This window comes from Stigmatopora argus, chromosome 6, assembly GCF_051989625.1.
Source record: "Stigmatopora argus isolate UIUO_Sarg chromosome 6, RoL_Sarg_1.0, whole genome shotgun sequence".
Taxonomy (NCBI): Eukaryota; Metazoa; Chordata; class Actinopteri; order Syngnathiformes; family Syngnathidae; genus Stigmatopora; species Stigmatopora argus.
Genome location: NC_135392.1, coordinates 11409691 through 11431289, shown reverse-complemented (window position 1 = coordinate 11431289; position 21599 = coordinate 11409691). Strand labels below are relative to the sequence as shown.

At 38.5% G+C, this 21599-nt stretch overlaps 2 protein-coding genes across 5 annotated transcripts; one reads left to right on the top strand and one right to left on the bottom strand.

The window, feature by feature from the left end:
- The first annotated feature begins 1409 nt into the window (after positions 1–1409).
- vstm2lb (V-set and transmembrane domain containing 2 like b) lies at positions 1410–11665 on the top strand. 4 transcript variants are annotated; one of them, XM_077603156.1, is made up of 6 exons: positions 1495–1542; positions 1996–2117; positions 3392–3646; positions 9435–9604; positions 10380–10424; positions 10883–11665. In XM_077603156.1, the coding sequence occupies exons 3-6, from the start codon at positions 3541–3543 to the stop codon at positions 11138–11140; spliced, it is 579 nt and encodes a 192-aa protein (XP_077459282.1). In that variant the 5' UTR covers positions 1495–1542; positions 1996–2117; positions 3392–3540; the 3' UTR covers positions 11141–11665. The 4 variants fall into 4 exon arrangements, with proteins under 4 accessions (XP_077459279.1, XP_077459281.1, XP_077459282.1 ...); XM_077603154.1 differs by having other exon boundaries at positions 1496–1542; positions 3387–3646; XM_077603153.1 differs by lacking the exon at positions 1996–2117 and having other exon boundaries at positions 1410–1542; positions 3387–3646.
- Positions 11666–11803: 138 nt separating this feature from the next.
- Positions 11804–20845, bottom strand: tgm2b (transglutaminase 2b). The gene is made up of 13 exons (XM_077603152.1): positions 20765–20845; positions 18210–18389; positions 16921–17139; positions 16602–16720; positions 16098–16226; positions 15844–16021; positions 15576–15708; positions 15379–15485; positions 15062–15301; positions 14694–14969; positions 13782–13942; positions 13560–13696; positions 11804–13039 (listed from the first exon to the last, which is right to left on the bottom strand). Exons 1-13 carry the CDS (start codon positions 20772–20774, stop codon positions 12889–12891), a joined length of 2040 nt encoding a protein of 679 aa, XP_077459278.1. The 5' UTR covers positions 20775–20845; the 3' UTR covers positions 11804–12888.
- Between the last annotated feature and the right edge of the window lie 754 nt (positions 20846–21599).

Sequence of the window (21599 nt, the reverse complement as noted above, 5' to 3'; positions counted from 1 at the left end):
AGTAAAAGAGACACGCTTGTCTAAACAGAGCTAGATTTTAATACTGCACTAACAGTTTTAGAACAGGTAGTTGCACTTTATTTGAATGCTGCTTATGAGAGTTGTCATTGAGTCTCATATGGCAATTATGACCCTGATAATTTGATTCACGTATGTTGGAATGATTTAGGCACACATTATTCAGTGATACCTTGTCAGTCTTAGGACGGTGACAAATATTATATGGTCCAATAGAATAGATTTTGGACCTGCACCATGTCTATAAGAAAATTCTTATTTTGTTTCTTTTGTTGCTTGTTTGTATGACAAGTTTACAAAGCATGCCCACAATGATTCATTGATGCAATATTGCAAGAAGTATGGGTATAATAACAAGAGTACATTAAAGGCTTCATTTGATATAATAAGAGCATTTCTCCAGCCAGAAAGGCCTGAGTGAATATTAAATTCCTGAATCTTCATGCTACTAGGCAGTAGTTTGTCATTGGGCTTTCCTCATGTATTAATAAATACTTTTTAAAAAATATAAACATAGTGCTCAACAGCACTGAGTCGTTAAGCTGGAGAGGATCTTTCAGCCAATGAGGAAAACCTCATCTTTTCTGTGTAATGGATTAGCTGTAATGACAGGTCATTAAATACCTGGAAGCGAGGGCTAATCAGAATGTCAGCAGAGCTGCATGCCTCAGAAAATGATCACCTCAGTTTTAATGTTCAAAGCTCAACTATGCTAATAGTATTGTCTCCACAATTACATTTCCATGGCCACCTAGAACCCATTGAATATGAGAAACACTATGACAATGTAGCCATGTATCCCGGCTGGGCTTGTAGAATTCTTCTATCAAAGAGCTATAAATTCAGCTCACCATGACAGGGAATGCAAATCTTTAAAGTCGAAATGTGTTTACTTTTGCATGTAAGAGTTATGGTGCTCTAAAGTGTAGCATCATTACCTCCAACCCATGAGGCTATGTTTAAAACTGACCTCGTTTGTCTTTCCGTCTGCCTTGGTGACAGATTAAGCAGATCCCAAGGGACCCATTGCAGTACATTTTGGGTAGATGTGTTTCAATAAAAGATTGTTTTGCTTCCAAACTTTCTCAAATATTATAATATTTTCTTTTCATTCTTATAGCAAGACCAGCATGGAGCTTTTACCCTCATTTATACTAAAAAGCAGATTAAGAGAAGCACCAATGAAGCAATTAAGGATGCATACAGGCCAGAAATGAACAAGTTTCCAAACATATTGCTAGTTTCTTAACAGGCTACATTGGTTCCTGGGATTTTAGAAGGACAGAGCAAAATGACCACAAGGCAGGGGTGGGCAAGTCCGGTCCTCGAGAGCCCCTATCCGGTTTGTCTTCCATGTCTCCCTCCACCAACACACCTGATTTGAATAATCAGGATCGATACGAAGCTTCTGGACAGCTTGCTGATGAGTTGATCATTTGATTCAGGTGTGGTAGAGGAGGGAGATATGGAAAACAGACTGGATAGGGTCTCTCGAAGACCGGATTTGGACACCACTGCAGCAAGGTATAATTCAGTTTGTTCAGTTGAATCTTATGAAGATTAATGTGTTAGAAAGAAATGATGGATGCAGCTAATTGGAAGTTTTGGTATCATGATTTTTTAGATGTTTTGTTTTTTTCAATTTAGCATGACACTCAGTTTATCTCACAGCTATACTGTCTTATCAACCTACAGAACGGATGAGTTTAGACCTCATTTGACAATTATTACTGCTATTGGGGACTGAAGCATTTCGATTAAGATGAAAATGCCAGGCATAAATGTGTACTCCTAATTTTTACATGTTTTACATGTAATATAACAACACACAGACACACAATGCATCATCTCTGCCAGAAGTGCACGTGACTCAAGATCCGAATGAGACATTGGAAATCGGCAGCTTTTTAAAAAATCAAATACGATGCGCATTACAATCATCAGCACTCAAACTTCTCTTTGTCTATTTATTGCAAGTTTCTGTCAAGCAACATTAGCCTTGGGAGGACTGCAGCCTGGGGGGAAGATGCCCAATGTGGCGCTGCCAACGCGCTCCTCAACATCCTCGCTCCTCAGCCACAACCAGTTACAATCGGCCGGTAATGAACAGTGAAAATTTACTGAAGCGTGTAGACATACCCAGTGAACCAGGAAATGATGCCGCGCTTCTGCCATCGTATAATTTTTCCTAAATGGCCAGCGAGATGACAGTAACAGAGGAGACTCGCTGGCCAGCCATCTGTCTCAGCACAAAGTGATGAATTCTGTGGGCTGTGAAAACACTTAACTCCACTTCAGAACCAGCATTCGGGTCCCACGTTTATTAATGGTCTAGGCTGGGTAAATGACACTTCATCAGGTGGAAACAATTGATGTCCGTAGCGGTTTCCAGTCTGGTGCTTTTGTGTGGCGTAAATGAGGGACAATTTATTTCACTCTACAACTTTAATATTGTTCAATAGAACTGGATATTGTACAGTGTTTCGGGAAAGGGGCCCAATATTGTTAAAGGTATTGGCACACCTGGTCACTAAACTCTGTCTTCCATACGCCCCATCCTCGAAAGGGTTGCGGGGGTTGCTGGAGCCTAACCCAGCTGTCTTCTGGTGAAAGGCACACTACACCCTAGAGTGGTCGCCAGTCAGTCATAGGTCACACAGAGAGACAGATAACCTCTCACACTGCAAGCGAGTGGGAATCGAACCCAGACTGCCTGCACCACAGGCAGGCGGAAGAACCACTACATCATCGGGTGGCTACTATGCTGCATTGTATTCAAATTATATATATTTTTAAATGTGATCATTGTATTCAAATGATATATATTTTTAAATATGATCATTTCATGCAGTTGTACACATTACAAAGCAAACGGGACTTCGACTCAATGCATACGCTATTGGACAGACGTAGATACAAAATGACAACTTTCAAAAGTGTCATTTATTTTTGCACTGATTTTTTTTTCAAATTATAGTGATTCTTTTTGTTCTTTTATTCTAGATTTAGATTTGAGAGCATATTTTGGCAAAATGTTGCCAGTCTCTGTGTCAATAATGCTAGATGTGGTCTGGAGGAGTATATTATTGTCCAACACCTGTATTTGAATAATCCCATGTTTTATCTCTGAGTGTGTGGAATAGCACCATATGGATCCAATTCATTATTGTCATCATCAGTGTACTACATTTATGATTGTGTGTTTATTTACTTTAATTGGATACTTTTTGATCATCATAAAACCAGATTCAAATATGAATACAATCCACCTATGACAAGGACAGAGCATAGATTCCTCTGTCTAATGAACTGTCACTGATGGCCGCTTCACCTGTCCTCCTTTGTGTGTCTCCTTCCGCCTTGGGCAGATCAGCAGTTTAGTGCCGCAGCGTGTTTCTCCCCAGCACAACGATTCAGTTCTCTGTCCGTGAGGGCTGCTGCGCTGCGTGGAATTGCTCAACAATTGCTCTTCACCTTCATGTGACATTTACCACATCAGACCAGTCATCATAATTGGAAGCCATGAGAGGAATTGTGGGGTTATTGCACTCCGTGGGACTTTACCTTCAACTTAATGCAGCTCTTACAGTTCAACATGGGGAGCTGGATAATCATTTATATGGAAATGGTAAGTTTGAATTCTTTTTTTTAGGCTTGTATTGTTCCCTGGGAATGAAATTTTGGCAGTGGTGATTTTGATTGCATTAGGATTTTCATCCATATTGTCTTATTATATTGTCATCTTAGACTCTAATGGTATTCAGTCACCATGAATTTGAAATTACAGATTAGTATGCTCAATTGACAAGTGATGTGGTACCTTTGGTCTCTGTTTGCAAAAGTTTAAGTTCATTAGTAATAAACATTTTTCCCCCCACAAATTTTCATTTGGCCTGGGAGAGACAATAAAAAAAAGAAATTATCGCTTGAGAGTGAAGAATACCTCAAACCTGAAAAGGAAATACTGCAGGATTCTTCATAATTCTTCTTTTTTTTCAATCTAGTGCAGATGGGACTATTACCCGTACCCATCAAATTTCATAAGAAAATTGTATGTCTTCATATATAATGGACTATAATATGAAGGTGTCTATATTACATTATGGAATATTTACAAAAGACATGCAGTCTGTAAATAAGCCCGACTGCACTGTAAACTAAAGGGTTTAAAGTTGGATAAAAAAGTAAAAGTAATGTTTTAAATTGCAAAGATGACAGTAGTTGGCAGGATGGCAATATGTAGTCATTGTGACAACAATCCATAATTGTTAAAATAAAAGAAACACCCAAAAAACTATTTCATTGGTTATCACAAATCAAATCCAACCATATTTTGTCCGTGGATGCTAGAATTCCATTGGATGAACACACTTCTTCACTGTCACCCCAATCGTCTGCCATCCCTCGATGATGTAATGGAATACATTTAGTAATTATTAGGAGATCACTAAATCATACTGATGAGGCAGAATTAGGACCATGTACTTCAGATTTGATATGAGAAGAAGCAGAATGTTTTCATTTAAAAATAATAAACTGACACACTTTAGAATGGCAAAGAAAAGAAAGAAAAAGAAGCAGTAATTGATGTTCTTTTATCATTCTTAATACAACCAAGGCCTCATATTAAACGTATGATTTGTAACTATTACCCTTTTTTTAAACCCCATTCTTTCCAAATGTCGCCCATTCAATTTTAATAAGTGCCATAGCTCCAATATTTTAACCATGGAGGGTGGGTTAGAAAATCAATTAACACATTCTACCCACCAGGGAGTTGATTATAATTAGTTATAATTGTTGTGCTCTCGCATATTTGAAATTTTGAATTGGCCATGAAATCAGGGTGAGGGTGATTACAAGCTGCTCACTTCAATTAAAATCTGCTCTTCTGCAACTACTAAACTAAAAAAAAACCTTAAAGTTATGATGAATCACCACAGCATCACAGCTTTCATGTAGATGCTGAAAACGGCTCTCTGGAGCGCTTGTTAGATCCATGCCAGAGCCATTTGTTTCAAGTATAAATGCATCCAGCTGAGTACCATTCAGCTCCTGAAGCCCGGTTTCCACTTAAACTCAAGTGTAAATTAAATTGCCTCCCAACATGGACTGGATTGGTGCCTTGAGAAGATAAATCAGCGAGTCAGCAAGAGGACTCGATAGGTATCAGCAGGTTATTGCACAAAGATTTTGCCTGTTGGAACACAAAATAATGCCAGTCTAAGATTCACTTTGTTTCCCTAGATCTGGGAGTGGAGAATAGTTCAAGGTTGCTGGTGTAAATCATTTTCATCCCTTGTGGGAAAATCACAAATCTGTGTACCTGTTCATTAGTGCCTGCAATTCTCTTTCAGGCTTCACAGCTTGGTGTCAGCTTAATTAGCATGGCAGTTGGCAATACTGTGCAACGCTGCCATTCAATAATGCTGGTGATATTGTGTCGGTGAGTTTCTCACCAGTTTTGTGAATAGCAATACAATCAATGCTTAATTTGGGCTTATTGCATATTAAAATAATCAGCTCTCACTTATTAACACACAGGGATCTCTGGATTCCATAAACAAGTTTGATGATGGAGCTCAAACTCATTTCAAATGCTCTTTCTTATTTGTACTCAAGTCATTTTTGGACTCTTTGTCTTCAGTAGAGATGTAAGAGAAAAATGAATGGTCTGGCTTGATCCTATACTATGTCTCTCGGGAGTTTAGTATGATTTGCCAAGAAGGCATGCTAATACATGCTCACACTGCGGTGAAATGGAAAATGCCCCCCATGTGTGACATGAGTAAAACAGCCCGCAGGTGTGGATGATCTGCTCTCCTCTTAGTTCATGGTTTTTACCTTCCGCCTTGGATAGAGAGAGACAGAAGGGCTCAAAACATCCCCTTATTTCCCCTGGGAACTCTCTGTCTGTTTACCCTGCACTGAATGTAAACGTAATATAGATTTCTTGGCTTTCTGGCAAATTCCCACATGACTTTATTTTCCTTCTGTAAGTAATGTTGTATTTTCCCACAGCCATTGGGGGTGTCAACAGTCTTAATACAGAAAATTCCTGTCATAATGAGCTGGAGTGAGAAAAAATGTTTTCATGAGAGCTGGCATAGCCTTGAAATTATCAGTAAAATAGAAAACCGTATCCTTCCCAGCAACATCATACCTCCATGTTTTAATTTAATTAATGAATTTATTATTCTTTAACCATTGGGTGAAAATGCTACATCTTTATTCACGCACCAAATAACTTTTTCCTATCGTATACACACAATTTAAGCCTTTAATCTCCTTACTCAGTCTCGTTATTACACATGCCTATTTCAAGGTTTAATTTAATTAATCAATTTATTATTCTTTTACCATTATGTGAAAATGCTACATCTTTATTCACCCACCAAATAACGTTTTCCTATCGTATACACACAGAATTTAAGACTTTAATCTCCTTACTCAGTCTCTTTATTACACATGCCTATTTCAAGGTTTAATTTAATGAATGCATTTATTATTCTTTAACCATTGGGTGAAAATGCTACATCTTTATTCATGCACCAAATAACTTTTCCCTATCGTACACACGCAGAACTTGAGACTTTAATCTCCTTATTCGGTCTCTTTATTACACATGCCTATTTCAAGGTTTAATTTAATGAAGGAATTTATTATTCTTTTACCATTGGGTGAAAATGCCAGATCTTTATTCAGGCACCAAATACATAACTTTTCCCTTGTGTAAGCCCACAGAATTGAAGCCTTTAATCTCCCTAGTCAGTCTTTTTATTACAAATGCCTCCTTCACCTTTGCTTTAGCCTTCCCTGATTATCAAAGCTATTAATCAAATTAGGGAAATAACTCCACCCAGAGGGACTCTGTTCACAAGTTATTTTCGCTCACCTTGGGGAAAGTTACGGTATTAGCTCATGTCCTGGTCTTCACTCCGTCACCCCCCCTTTCACTTGTTCTACTCTGTTCCCCCAGGCATGACTGAAATGGAGCCATTAAGTTAATGATCCTTATTTTATCAGCTAGCCCCATGAGGTGGCACCTTTGCACATGACAAATGTTGCCATTTAACTTTAAGATACATTTGGCCAATTATTCCCGCCAGCAGTGGTTGTTTTCCGATGACCTTTTAAGGCAGAGGTCCTTAATAGGTAAACCCTAGGCTTAGAATACATTTAATTTCAGGAGGAAAATTGATTTTCAACCATCCTATAACATGGCAGTTTTTTTATCATTACCATTAAAAAACAAACAAATACAGAGACCAATCTTTTCTCAAATGTGTAACTATGTATGTGCATGAGGCCAGAAAAGCAAAAATAAATATTTAAAACTGTAGATTTATGTGGTTTGTTAATTTTAGAACCACTGGCAAAATTGATATATTCTAATTTGGCCCTGTTGTGACTTATAAGAACAACAAATTATGCTCGGAGTGTTGGCAAACCCCATTTTTGGTCACTGTATTGCTGATAAGTCATACAAATATAGTATAAAAAGTTTTAATTTATTGTGTTCTTCAACAATATTTAAACATTTTTATAATCTAACATGTAGTACCCATGGATAAAATCTTTAACTATGTCACAAAATTCTCCATGAGCAATGTTATACACTATTTTCAGCACAGTGATACATACAGTAAAGCCTAATATTTGTGAGAAATTCAAATGTTTCAGTTGCCCAATATTTTGGAGCAACTATAAAAAACTAAAAAAGATGCCAGCCATTTCTAACCCAAAACATCTTGCGATGGTTTTAATGGGCCATCATGGACTATGAAATTAAAACAATAAAACCAGGTGTGTTATGGGACCTTCACGTAAAATCTTTGAGCCCCACGTTGCCACTCGGGCCTGATTTATCCATCTCATTTTGCCTCTGACCTGAAGTAAAACAATATAGGATTGCACGCTATCTCTTGGGCTTCACTTATATTTTCATCTGTGTACACATTTCTGTTTTTCCATTCTCCTCTGCCTCGTTCATTTTTAATGAATGTTTGGTGGCCAGCTCGCAGCGTCTCCTCAGGTCCTTATGGTCTTTTCTCTCAGAGCTCAATACTATGCAGGGAAGTAGAAAAATGTTACGGAGGATCGCTTCAAAAATGCATGTTGTTGACCTGAACCGTGAAACAATCATTACCTGCCAAAGAGGCTTGCAGCAAGTAAAATATCATGTCATGTCATAAGCCTCTATGTCAACTTTACTGTGATGACTGACACAGCCATTGTTCAATTGAAATTACTTTCATTCATGGTTTTTGCTCAATTTTACTAATACTTTTGATATCCAGGAACAGTTGAAGATATGAGATTAATCAGGAATGTCAGAATGAGCTCTGAGAATACAAGTAACAAAACTCAGTACCGTATTTTGCCGTTTAATATACCCGGGTATATTAAATGATTTTTGCTTTTTTGAGCCTCCCATTTGTGTGCTATTTATTATACCCCTGTGGTTTAATATACCTGGGTATATTAAACGGAAACTCAGCTTTTTTGGCAAGCTTTGTATGGTGTTCATGGGGGCATAATTATAGATACTTAAATTCATTAAAATTCCAAGTCAGACTTTATTCAGCATTAAGTAGTTTTAATCTGAGCAGTAAGTAGTTTTAGTCTGCAAAACATTGATGCACCCCGTCACGGCATAAAGAGTGCATAATTGATCGTACCTTCCCGTTTGTGCACCATTTAATATACCCCTGCCGTTTAATCTACCCGGGTATATTAAATGGGGGGTATATTAAACAGCAAAATATGTACGGTACATCATATTCTTCTCAGCTGAGGCGAGGATCAAGGGAAATAGATCAAGATCGTTAGATTAGATTAGAACTTTATTTCATCCCGTATTTGGAAAATGTCTTGGTTGCAGTAGCAAGACACACACAAGACACACAAGACATTGTAGACCTAGGTAAAAAAAAACTGGAGCCACACACAGATTGGTTCTTCAGCTTCAAACGACTCAGCCGTAGCTTTCGCACATATCCAGTTTGTGGCTCAATAAGAGAGTCGTTCATCAAGGACATGACTCTCTCGGGTCAAGCAGTTCAAACGATACCAAATGCCTTTTCTTGCTTTTGGAATTCGTGAGCATCCTGAGATAAGCTTGTCACAAGAACATTATTTTCTTTTTAGGTTATGCACTCAGGAGTTGTACTCTATATCATGGGAGCATTACATTGCTTTTGATGAAAGTTCTGCTTTGCTTCTTTTTGTTTCACCTTGGCAGAACTATGTTGAAAGTTGGCAAAAGAAGTGCTTTACTAGCGTTTTGTAATATCTGCAGAAAACTAAAACACTTTTGAAGGGTTGTCAAGTATCCTTGGTTTTTGGTGAATGCTGTTTTCTTGCTCTATTAATAGTTTTTGGTTATTACAGTCATTCTTGAAACCCTCTTGCAGCTCTCTTCACAGAGGTACCCCACGACATCACGACGCAGAGCGGTAAGGATGTAGAGATGGCATGCTCCTTCCGCGGTGCAGGTTCTCCTTCTTCCCTGGAGATCCAGTGGTGGTACAACAAAAGCCACAGAGACTGGCCAAAGAAGCCTAGTACACATATCACAAATGATGTAAGAAATACCTTTATTTTTTAGCAGGAAATACACACAAAACAGAATGGTGGTCTTCTTACTCAGGAATGACTTAACATAAAAAAACCCTCTCCAAAATGGTTCAATTTAACACTAAAATAGGAGTATATTTACCTCCATTATTGTTTAATATTCCAAAAAGATTAATATTAGTACTTGTTATTGACCCTGGAAAATGATTCATTTTAACAGCTGATTTGGTTGCATGTAACCACCAGAAAAAGTTTCAAATTTAAACCAAGAAAGTCCTTCTAACAATGCTCATCTCTGAGCAGAATATTGCGCTTACAGTCTTGGCCTTTATGAAAATCCCTAACTATGAGGCAATATTATCTAACAGCAATCTCCTTGTTTTAAAAGTGTATTGATAGATCATAATTTGCAATTTCCCGCACTGGAGAAAAAGGTTGATTGCAGTCAGGGTTAGTTTTTAGTCTCATGCACAAACTACAGACACTATAATTGGCACTGAAAAATAATTGTCTTTTAAAATCAATGCCATGCATAATTCATGCCAATTCCCAAAAGAAATGAATGTGTGAAATTGAGCACATATTCTCCATAGCACAATGATGTCTATGTTAAGTTAACATGTTCAGCTAACTTCTTTTTTTAAGAAGACAAATCGGAAAAGGTTTGGCTGCATTACATTATCCACAGGAAACACACATTTTGTAAATGAATTAATTATTCTTCAAAAGCAGTGTATCTTCTTTTGCTGATTTGTAGCTAATTAGCGTTTTCTTCTGTGCAGGTTGTTCCTCAGGAAGAGCCCTTGAAAGATGCCACCAAAATTAGTGTAAGTGCAAAGATATGATTTAATTAAACTAAAACAAAACGAACAACCTGTCATTACGACAGCCTTTGCCAAAGATTGTAAATTCTGGATTCTTGGTTACACAAAGGGTTTATATTCAAACCGGACAGAGTGGGAAATGCATATTTAATAAAGAGGAGTAATTAAACTCTGTGCCTATAACCTTGGCAACTGAGTCTCTTTTTGTAATTAATTAATGAATTTAATATACCTGTCAACTGACAAATAAACAGTAACAATACAAAAAAAACAGATCAACAAGTGGTAAATCATCACATCATTCATTCATTCATTTTCTGAAATACTTTATCCTCATTAGGGTCGCGGGGGGTGCTGGAGCCACCCTGAGACACCCTGAATCGGTGGCCAGCCAAGTCATCACATCAGTCTTTCCTAAATAAATTAAAGAGGGTTTTTTTTGTTTTGTTTTGTTTTGTTAGGTTGTGAAAGTAGCAGGCAGCAACATTTCACACAAACTGCAGCTGTCCAATGTCAAGCCGTCGGACGAGGGCACCTACGAGTGTCGGGTCATCGACTTCAGCGGATTGGTGACGCAGCGCCATCGCGTTTGGGCCTACCTGCATGTGGAGTCTAATCAAGGCTCAGACGTCCATGGGTCAGGGCATCGCTCAGACCAAATGGTGAACCAGCACAGACGAGAGGAAGATGAAAGGAGGATGAGGTCGCAGCCCTCCTGAGTGACAACACTCTAAGAAAAAAGCCAGCTTGTTAGTATGCATGTTCATGACTAAGCCGGCCGGAAAAGGGTATCATCATCATCATCATCATCATCCTTGCAAGTTGTGGCATTCATCACAATTGGTTTACACTGCATACTTAGATAAAAGTGATGTAAAATTCTAGGACATATACATTTTACTAACTGTTGTTCCATGCTTTTGCCTTGCTTTAAATGTGAAATTATGGATATAGATTTTATGAGTAAAACCTGTGCAGGGTAAATATGACTAGCAATGAAAAAGCCTATCTGAAGATTGTTTGGAATGTTGCTAATCCATTATTGCATGTATAGTATAGGAATGTAAATTCCATCCTCTATTAAAATGAATTATTCATCAGTTTTACATAGTATTTGTCCTCTAAGCAAGTAATCTGAAACTTATTTCAGTTTATTTTAGATGTAAAGTGGTTGATGCCCTTAATTGGGCAGCCAGTCACAGGCCTTACAGCAGCCTATAATTAAAGCAAAACATACACTCGTATTTACAAGTTTTCATTGAATGAATGTACATAATGTGGTTTTGTAATGTTGAAGAAAGGCCTCACTGGAATAATAGTAGGCAAACCAAGGTCCAAACACAAACCAGGTCATGTACTGCCTGAAATAAAACCACACAGCATTAAATATAAACACACTCACTTTAATGAATTTACCCATCTTTGAACATTCAGGGTTTTTCAGATGATAAACTCTGGAAAATGGATGACTATAATGACAAATGTACTTTTAAAAAATGCACAAGGCTGCTGTCTTTTAGAGAAAGTTTAGCCTTTGAGATGTTTTTAAGCAACAATATGTCTAGTAAAAGTTACTGTCTTCATTAGTCCATCACAATCCAGTAAAAGCAGTACATGTCAATCTGTATGCACATTGAATTTTAAGTTTTTCTGTATGCATTTCACACAAAATGGTATTCAAAGTCCATCTCTATTTATTCTTAGTTAAATTGTGGGCAGCAGAGGGCAGTGCTTTTTCATATACTGTAATATACATTATAGTATTTTTCTTTTTTTGTGAAGGAGTTCAGAGTAGGGTTCACCAACTCCAGTCCTCAAGGGCACCCATGCAGTTTGTTTTCCATCTCTCCCTTTTCCAGCACAGCTGAATCAAATAATCATTACGAGGCTTCGGGGGAGATTGTTGAGGAGTTGATCATTTGATTCAGGTGAGTTTGAGGAGGAAGACATTGAAAAACAAACTGGAAATGTGCTCTCGAGGACCAGAGTCAGTGAACCTTGTAAGTAAATTGTTGACTATTGTTACACTGTTTGATTTTTGATTCTACTTCCAAAACATTTCCTCATGTTGATGTTTTTAGTTGAATGTGCAGTGCAATCCCAAATGTAACAAAAAAAGTTCCAGCCAAATTAGTAAATATTTAAGCAAATGGGAAATATATACTCACTGCATCTTTGTATTTGAAAGTATATATTTAGAAAATACCTAAAAAATGACATTAAATTGCATTGTTAAAACATTTCTTCTCTCTTCATATTTCCTTGAAGACTGAATCAACAAAGGCATTTTTTAAAATGGTTATATTTGCATATAAAGATATTATCAATAGTTAAAACAATCTTCTGTCATATAACGCCTCTTGTCACTGAATAAAACTAGAAGTATACTAAAAGTATTTTGCGTGTAATTCAAAGCTGAACTGTATACATTGCCTCCTAAACAGTAATTGTCAACAGTACGATGTGATTATTTTCCAATGATGACGTTTCTGTAGCCCTTGACGTGGCACAATTTGTTGCTGTCAAAACCAACCACAAGCTTTCTCAGTCCACTGTGGCTTGGAGTGAAGTATATTTTCACCTTAGCGTCTTCTCCGGGTCCTACACTGGAGCTTATCCTGTGGGCCAAAGCAAATATTAGTACCAAGTAATCTCACCGGCCTCCTGTAACCTAAATATTTATCTTGTATACGACCATAATACTCGAATCATATGCGTTATATCTTTTCACACAGACAGGTGAGTAATATCTGAATTGCGCAGTCTAGCATAGATGAGAGAAAATATGAACAATATGACTTTAATGCCTACTTCAGGTATTGATTATGGTTGTATTTGCACCTTTATTTTTTGGGAGACTACTCTTACAATTGCTCTCCCTACATTTGACTAAGAATGGAAGGCTAGATTAAGCATATATCCTGTTTGATAAGATAAAACTAGAGGAAAAATAAATAAAATAAATAAAAAATACACATTTGCTTCTTCCTATACAAAATCATCAACATACATGAAAATAAAATGAGGCAGTCGGCCTTAAAAATGAGGTAGAGGTTTTTGGGCAGTTGAGTGAAATTGACATTTATGTGCAGGTACGATATTGAAACAAATGCAGGCAATGGTAAATAGACATTGTACCTCTCAGAGATGACTCTTCCTCCAGTTAGGTTTGCCCCCTCCATGCTAAAGTAACAATTCTCCAGCGGTTCTGGCAGAGGATTATTTAGTGTGATCTCGGCCACCAGTTTGCGATTCTCTTTGGGTTCCCCCAAGATCTGTAGAAGACACCATTAAAAGAGGCCAAATTATGGGTGCGGTTGGAACATGTGCGACCTTATCACTAAATAATATGACACTCACGCGGACTGTAATTTCAGGATTCTCCAGCACAATGTTTCTCACAGCCAATATTACTTCTCGAGTGGAGTAGTCAAACAGGACCGCTGCCAGACGGATCATGCTGTCCTCTGTGAGCTGTTTGCAATACTTTGAGTAGTTGAGCCTTAGGGAAATTTTCCTGGCTGATGGATAAATATGATTAAATATTTTATATTAAAAATATGTATTCATTGAATTTTCGTCTAAATGATAATGTAGATAATGTTGCAAATCTTTTGTATCGCTCTGGAGGATTCTGGTAAAGCACTATGTGCTAAGAAATAATTTTACATCTAGATTTACTCATAATGGCTTAGATACAGTAGCTCTGAAGTAAAGACAGGAGGCAGAGATAGAAGTAGCAGAGAAGAAGATGCTGAAGTTCTCCTTAAAATGGATGAGGTTGGATGGGATTAGAAATGAGACTATAAGAAGGACAGTGGAGGTTAGACATTTTGGGGACAGGGTGAGAGAGAACAGGCTTTGATGGTTTTGGACTTGTCCAGAGGAGACATAATAACAGATGTTAAGGGTGGAACTGTGAGGGAACCAAACTAGAGGTCCATCTAGGAGAAGATACATGATGTACATAGTGAGGGAGGAAAGTGGCTCATGTAGGGTGATACCAAGGACAAGGTGAAGTGAAAAAATTGAAGGTGTAGTTGCTTTTTTGTCCTCGTGTTTAGCTTTTGTAGAAAAATTGCATGTTTTTATGGCATTGGAAAATAAATCTTGTGGGAAAATATGTATCTCAGTTGAGAATGGGAATGGATTGCATGTCAAGATTGTCACTGCTTTTCTCTATCTCATTGAGATTTCCATTTTTGATCATACAACTGTATTTTCAAAATGTATGATACACATTAAACAATTACAAATGTAAGTATAGCTCACCTCCTCCAGGTGACAGCTCAACATTGAGTAAATCTTTAAAGCCACAGTTCCCTCCCTGAAAGCCATTATAGGACACGGCACAGGATCCAAAGAGAAGGCGGCACTTTTTATCACTAGGTGTGTTGTTTGTAACCACAGCATACACGTCAAAATCGCAGCCCTTTTTCATCTCTGTGGAGACTTTGATGGTGACGTCCAAGCCTTCATTTTCCTTTAGCTGGAGTAGCTTATTTTGATGGTCAGCCTTCTTAAACACCTCACGCTCCTCATCGGAGCCTGACGATAGAGAGAATAGTAACGATTTCCCCTCAAAATAACCTAAACTTTTATGGTAAGTGTTTGTCATGGCTAGGAGCATTGATACGTACCTTCGGGATGCTTGTAGAGATGAGTAATATCTTCTCTTTTATCACTTCCAATAGCCTTGGTGCTTATCATCTTTCCTACCAGTTGAGTAGAGCTGACTTTAGATGTGCTGCCATCATTTTTCTTCATGAAGGTGACGACGTCAGCGTTGACTTCGGCGAAGACAAAGGGGGCGTCATACTTGTTCATGAGCTCACCCTCCTTGATGGCCCTGACAGGGATGGGCCCACAGCAGTACACTCCTGTTGGAATTGTGACTCATGTCAATTTTCAGAGAGCCAAATATTCGGGTTGTTCAGTAATCAAAAGGGCTGCTAACCGCCACTTTTTTCTTGAGGTGTGGGGTCACTGGCCTGCCAGCCATTGTAAGCAGAACCAGTTAGGTCTGGTCGTGTCATCCAGCTCTCCACCCAACAGTGATAGTTCCTGCAGATTCCACCATGGTACAGATAACACAGTGACTTTAGACTTTAGACCACTGTACTATTTTAATCCCATGATTTGCAAACTGTATACCAGATCATTTCTTTGGTTCGGAGGAGTTCTCCGTTTTCATTGATGTAGCGTTCGATCACCAAGTTTCTGTTAACGTCATGGGCTGAGTAGTAGTTTGTGATAACCCTGCAGGGTATTCCAAGTGCTCTGGAAACTACAGTTTGAGTACATGCATTATCATGGCAAAACTGTTCAAAAACAAACCCACACATCATGGCTTCTCAAATGTTTCTAAATTGCATGTGTTTCCTTGTTATTGCCTTGCACAATCTGCATTGTCCAATCTTACCTGAGCAGGCAACAGCAGCAAAGACCCAGCACTGTCCGAAACGTACAGGCTGACAAGCTTGTGTACCCCAGTTCTGTAGAATCTCCACACTCCCCTTCCATGACATGGGACTCACTCCCCCATCAAAGTCATTTGTCCAGTTCCCTTGCAAAACCCCCTTGTCATCATTACAATTCACCTGTAAGGCAAATGAAGTGTAAAAGTCTAGTTAAATACATCATATGTGAAAAACTGTGGTCAAAATGTCAACTTGCCATTGCACTTAGAACCCTGGACACATAGATGGGGTTTCTCCTGCCTGAGCAGTCTTTGGCTGGATTACGCAGACATTTAGGATTCATATCCAAAATCCTCAGACACACATCCAGGATTCCACTTTCAAACTGCAATTAAAAAAAGGTTATTGCTGTCCATCATCTGAAGAACAATACGTTAGAGAAGCATGTTTTGCCAACCAATGGACAGGTGCTGTTCCACCCCTTAAAGCCTCAGTAATCACATAAGTCTTGTGGTATAATGCCAAGAGTAGAATGAGACTCGAAATGGAAAGATCTTCTTCTGTATGTTTCCAGATTGACCTCGCTCAATTAGTTTATTTTAGTCAGTTGTAAAGTTATGCAACTTTGACTCTGATGGAGTAGTTATTCTTGAGTTTTAAAATATATGTGATCTTTGAGAATTTCAGTTCTGAAGAACAAACAAGGAAAGATATGTGCGTGTGAGTTAAAGACTGGCAACTTCAGTGTTGGTGTTGGTACCTGGCCAAAATTCCAGGGAGTAGCTATTGGATATTTGGCATTGCCTCGAAAGATGATACCATCCTGGGACAAAACATATTCTTCCAAACTCTCCTTACTGTCCAGATATACAGCATCTCCTGTTGCCATGAGATACCATCAAACAAACTGTGAGTACATGGGCGTGCCAAGCCTGATGCATGTCATAGCTTTTAAGATACAGATTACAGAGGTATTATCCGTTCAGAGTAATTCTCTTCTTCTATTGAGCTTGTGGAGCAATCAATTAATAATATAAGCAAGATACAATAAACAAGATACAATAAATATTATTGCCCACCTGAACACCAAGGATTAAATAGCAGGATGAAGTCAATCCTTGCAGAGTGTCCCAAGGTCAGGATATAGCGTCCAATAGGGGCATCGGGGGCAGCGCAAATAGACAGCGCCACCATTTCTCCGGGGGGGCTGATGACAGCCGCATTCCAGCACGAATTATCAATGTTATCCGATAGGCCAAAGGAGGCCCGAGTGCCATACTGCTCAGAAGGTTGAGGACCTGGAATTGTAATCATGGTTAATTGACATAAGAGGAAAGGCATTTAAGTCTGGCCAAGAAACCTCAAAAACAGTGCTTTCAATCCCAAACAACAAAATCGTGGCGATAAATATTTAAAGAAAAAAAAGAAAAATCACATAATAATGACCCACTTATGTTGAACTCTTGGCTCTATCATCCTTTAAACCATTAAAATATGCTTAACTTGAAATTGTAGACACAATTATCAGTAAATGCACACATCCTGTTGGCAGGTTCTATTTCCTGCTGGAACTGTCTGAGGCAGCTAGTCTTGTCACTGTAAATTGTGAGGAGTTGACTAAATGTCAAATGACAAGTAGACATCGATGAAAAACATATCGTTCTAAGAAAGAGTGAAGAATGTACTAAATATGAGGATATCATCCAGCATCAGTAAATGAGGGTAGCGTAACAAAAATGTGTTTGCTTTCCCTTTCCATCAGCATCACATCTCATTTCCTCTTGTGCATGTCTAACTTGACAATAATCTGCAAATATCAGCATTAAAAGGGTGTGTCTGGTGTTCCATTAACATCCTAACAGGACACAAGCACAATAGCTCACTTTTCACCTTTCGAACCTTTACCCAGATTCAAACTGTGTATTTATTTTGACAATGGGTTCTCAGCAATGGCCTATTTTTTCATTTTTCATTTTCTGAACAGCTTTATCCTGACTAGGGTCACGGAGGGTACTAGAGCCTATCCCAGCTGACTACGAGCCAGAGGCATGGGACACTGAATCGGTGGCCAGTCGATTGCAGGGCACGAGAAGACAAACAACTATTCACACTCACACTCATACCTAGGGGCAATTTAGTGTCCAAACAGCCTACCGTGCATGTCTTTGGAATGTGGGAGGAAACTGGAGTACCTGGAGAAAACCCATGCAGGCCCGGGGAGAACATGCAAACTCCACACAGGTGGACCAACCTGGATTTGAACCCAGGACCCCAGAGCTGTGAGGCCGACATGCTAACTACTCAAGCAGCCTTAGCAAACTCCTATTTTTTACCCATTAATTGAGAAAGCTGTCAAACAGAGTGTCACCTGTCTCGGCAACGCATTGCAGAGAGCTGATTCCTGGTTTGTAGGTCCCTGAGCGAAGGTACAAGCTGATGGTGAATGGTTGCCCCCTCCTCACTATCAGCCGGTCCACACCATTGAGATCAGTGTAATGATCTGTGTTGTTTAAGTCACACTCCAAGTCCCAGTGATCAATATCCAGCTCTGAAAAAAGGTACAGAACAATAAATTGTTCAGTAGCAGTGAACTAAGATTGTTGATAAGAATGTGGACAATGGAACTAAAGGTTCGGTTTCTAGTTGACAAATGTTCTGGTCATTGAGAGAATGTGTTGTTATATGTTGTTGTCTTCGCTTGTTATCAAGTTAATTTCAGGATTTGGGCACAAAAAATAAACATGTTTTTATTCATACTATAGAGAATCTTACTTAAATCTTTTTTCCCCTAATGAAATGCTTTTGCAGAATGTTTGGTCTTTTGATTTAACAGACTGGTGCTGTTGCTTTTGAGACCCATCAGGAGAGTTTTAAGAATAGTTGCTGTTTATTTTTGCAAGGTGAAAAAAAACAAAGTGGCGTCTATAGCTTTTTAGTTAAATTTTGGAAAAAAACAGCATATAAAAAAACATGTTCAATCTCTTTCAATTGTATGCTTTATGGAGCAACTGTGAGCTTTTGCATCACAAAATCATTAAGAAAACGTTGTGTTTCATTTAGTCCGGCAATTTCCGGAGCTTAATCTTCATCATTGTATTGAAGGTGAAGAACACCCACATACAAACAGTCACGTACAGTACAGCTGCTTTTTCTCTCCAGGGTGAGACGTGACTAAAACGTCCCACCCCATGATTTCCTGTAATAGCATTTTCTATTTCATGCTTTCATTGCTAGTCTCAAGCCAAAACAGGCCGCTACGGGAAATGTCAGACGTTTAACCGACTCAAAGTTTGTTTTGTCTTAGTGGCCCCACGTAAGCACAGGGTTGTGATGTGTGATCAGGCGAGGCCAAAAGTAAACACTGACAATCCTCCAAGACTTCCTGCTGGTTTATGAAACCAATGGGGGATCTAGTCTAAGCATTGCCTTACACATTTCGGTTATCTTGACATTGGTTTCCGCCTTAATTGAACAGATGTTAGCTCAATAAATTGGAGCAAATTCTTTGACGATGACAACATGACCTGAGAGAAATCAGAATCAGCTTTGCAGTTTGGCCACTGCATAACTTCTGCTCATTTCATTTGTGCAAGTATCACCATTAAAAAGAAATCACATTGTTCCACTGATGCTACTAAAGTAAAAAAAAAAAAAGTGAGTATTTTATCTTTGAAATCCATTTCAAATCCGGAGAGCTAACCTGAAATACACTTATGTTTTGACTATACTTTGAAGCCCATAAACCCAGCTTAAACCGAAGAGTGTGGATCAAATCAACACACATGAGCACATCTGAACCAAATCTATCAGCACCGGCATGTTTAGATTTAAATAGGTCACAGTTGCCATTCCCACAGTGGAGGTTTATGTAGCTGGGATATGTAAATGTACTAAAACTGGAAAAATACATTTACTAATTAACTCGCTCATGTACAACATACAAAACAAAGCAACTTTACATCATAAACGTGTACATGCTTGTTCACATTTACACACGTATTTACAGACCGATAAGGTGCGGCTGCCAAGCGAGGTGCTGCCAGACCCACTGGGGTCAAGTGTCTTGCCCAAGTGCACAATAACAATGTGCACACTTTGATCAAAGGGCAATCTCTACCACAGTCATATGATACTATCAAGACATGAGGCAGACCCCTAAACATTTGCCATTTTCTAGCTGGTATCACGTTACAAGATCTTCCATAAAAAGCAGGTGGGGCCTGTGTTTTTCTTTTAAGGCAAAAAAACAGCAGTCTTAAATTTGGAAAATGAATGTCCAACAATATTGTATTTTTATGTAACATTTAGTGTGTTGCTTTTCACAGCAATCCGCATATGGAAATCAAGCTCTTTTTTTTCAATGTTTTTCTTTGTTTTGCTTTTAAATAGTAATACAATTTAATCTCTGAATGTTAGTTTTTAATGACCAACATCAAGTATACAGTTGGCAGTGTTCCTGGCATCGTTGGAAAATGTGCATCCATTTTTAATGCACCATGATAAATATAGACTGTGGCAAATTACTAATTATCTATGTTGACAGCAAAGATCATCTCTCCAATTGACAGACATCTCTTTGGGCTGGTTGGAATGTCCCGCAGAGATAAGCGCTCTACCAGTTAGGGGAAGGGGTTTTTGTCCTGTTTCTATGCTGCTATTCTAAGTTGTAGTACTTTTATTTTTTTGTAACATGCATATATTCTTAGAAATGTGCTAAATTTATGTTGGACATGCGCACAGAGCTGAAAGAAGTTCAAAAAGATGCTAAGAAAACAAGAAAAAAATATTATTCAATTTTTACTCCATCTTTTATAGTAAGTGCATGAAAATCAATTTTGTGGCTAATTCTAAACAAGATCATTTTATGCTGAATAAGTAAAAGATTCAAGTGCTAAAAATGTAATTGTTTTGAGTATGACATACCTTGAGCCATGACTCTTTGGATGGGAGGGTCACACGTGAACCAGCTTAGCAAAAATAAAGTGTGTGTTTGCCGTCATCTAGAGTTATTTGTACTCCTCCTTCCCATGGCAGTGAGTGGGCGTTATGCGACCCTCCCCTCAAAAAATCAGAGGGTGGGTTGTGGGAGTCATTCCCCCTGAGTCAATTCAAGTTTGAGTTGCAATGGAATTTCCCATGCACGGAAGAAGTGTGCCTCTATTGCATTTTGCTTAATATTGCACAGTGGCCACACAAGGTTGACTTGTTTGGATGATTCAGCAATGATGTCAACCGGGTTTTTAGGAAGGACTAATAGGATGGTAAATAACTGCCATGATTATCATCCATATAAGCAAGGGCAGCCCCGGGGCTAGGTGGCAAATGTTATACCTTCACAATTTACTTTGAAATACAGGTTCAGCCCCTTGCAGTATAGTCAAATTAAAAGTGCCTGTTTTTCCTCCATCTCCTTTTGTTGCTTTTTTAAGCAACACTTGAAGCTGGTCCTTTTTTTCCTTGAGTTATTGATGTTGTAGTGACTAGTCCAGATGGTGTGGGATCAATTCCCCACTCTGGCTCACTCAACACTTGTGCGATTGTGGGTGCAAATGGTTGTCTGTCTCCGTATTTCCCATACAACTAACTGGTGACCAGTTTAGGGTGTAGTACGCCTTCTGTGCAATAACTTCGGGGTGTGCAATAACCATGTGTAATATCTTAGATTGTGCAATATTTTAGAATTTAACTTGCCCGGACGTGACTTTTTTATAATTTTATATTACTTAGGTTTTTACTGGGAAACCGCACTTTGTGGAGT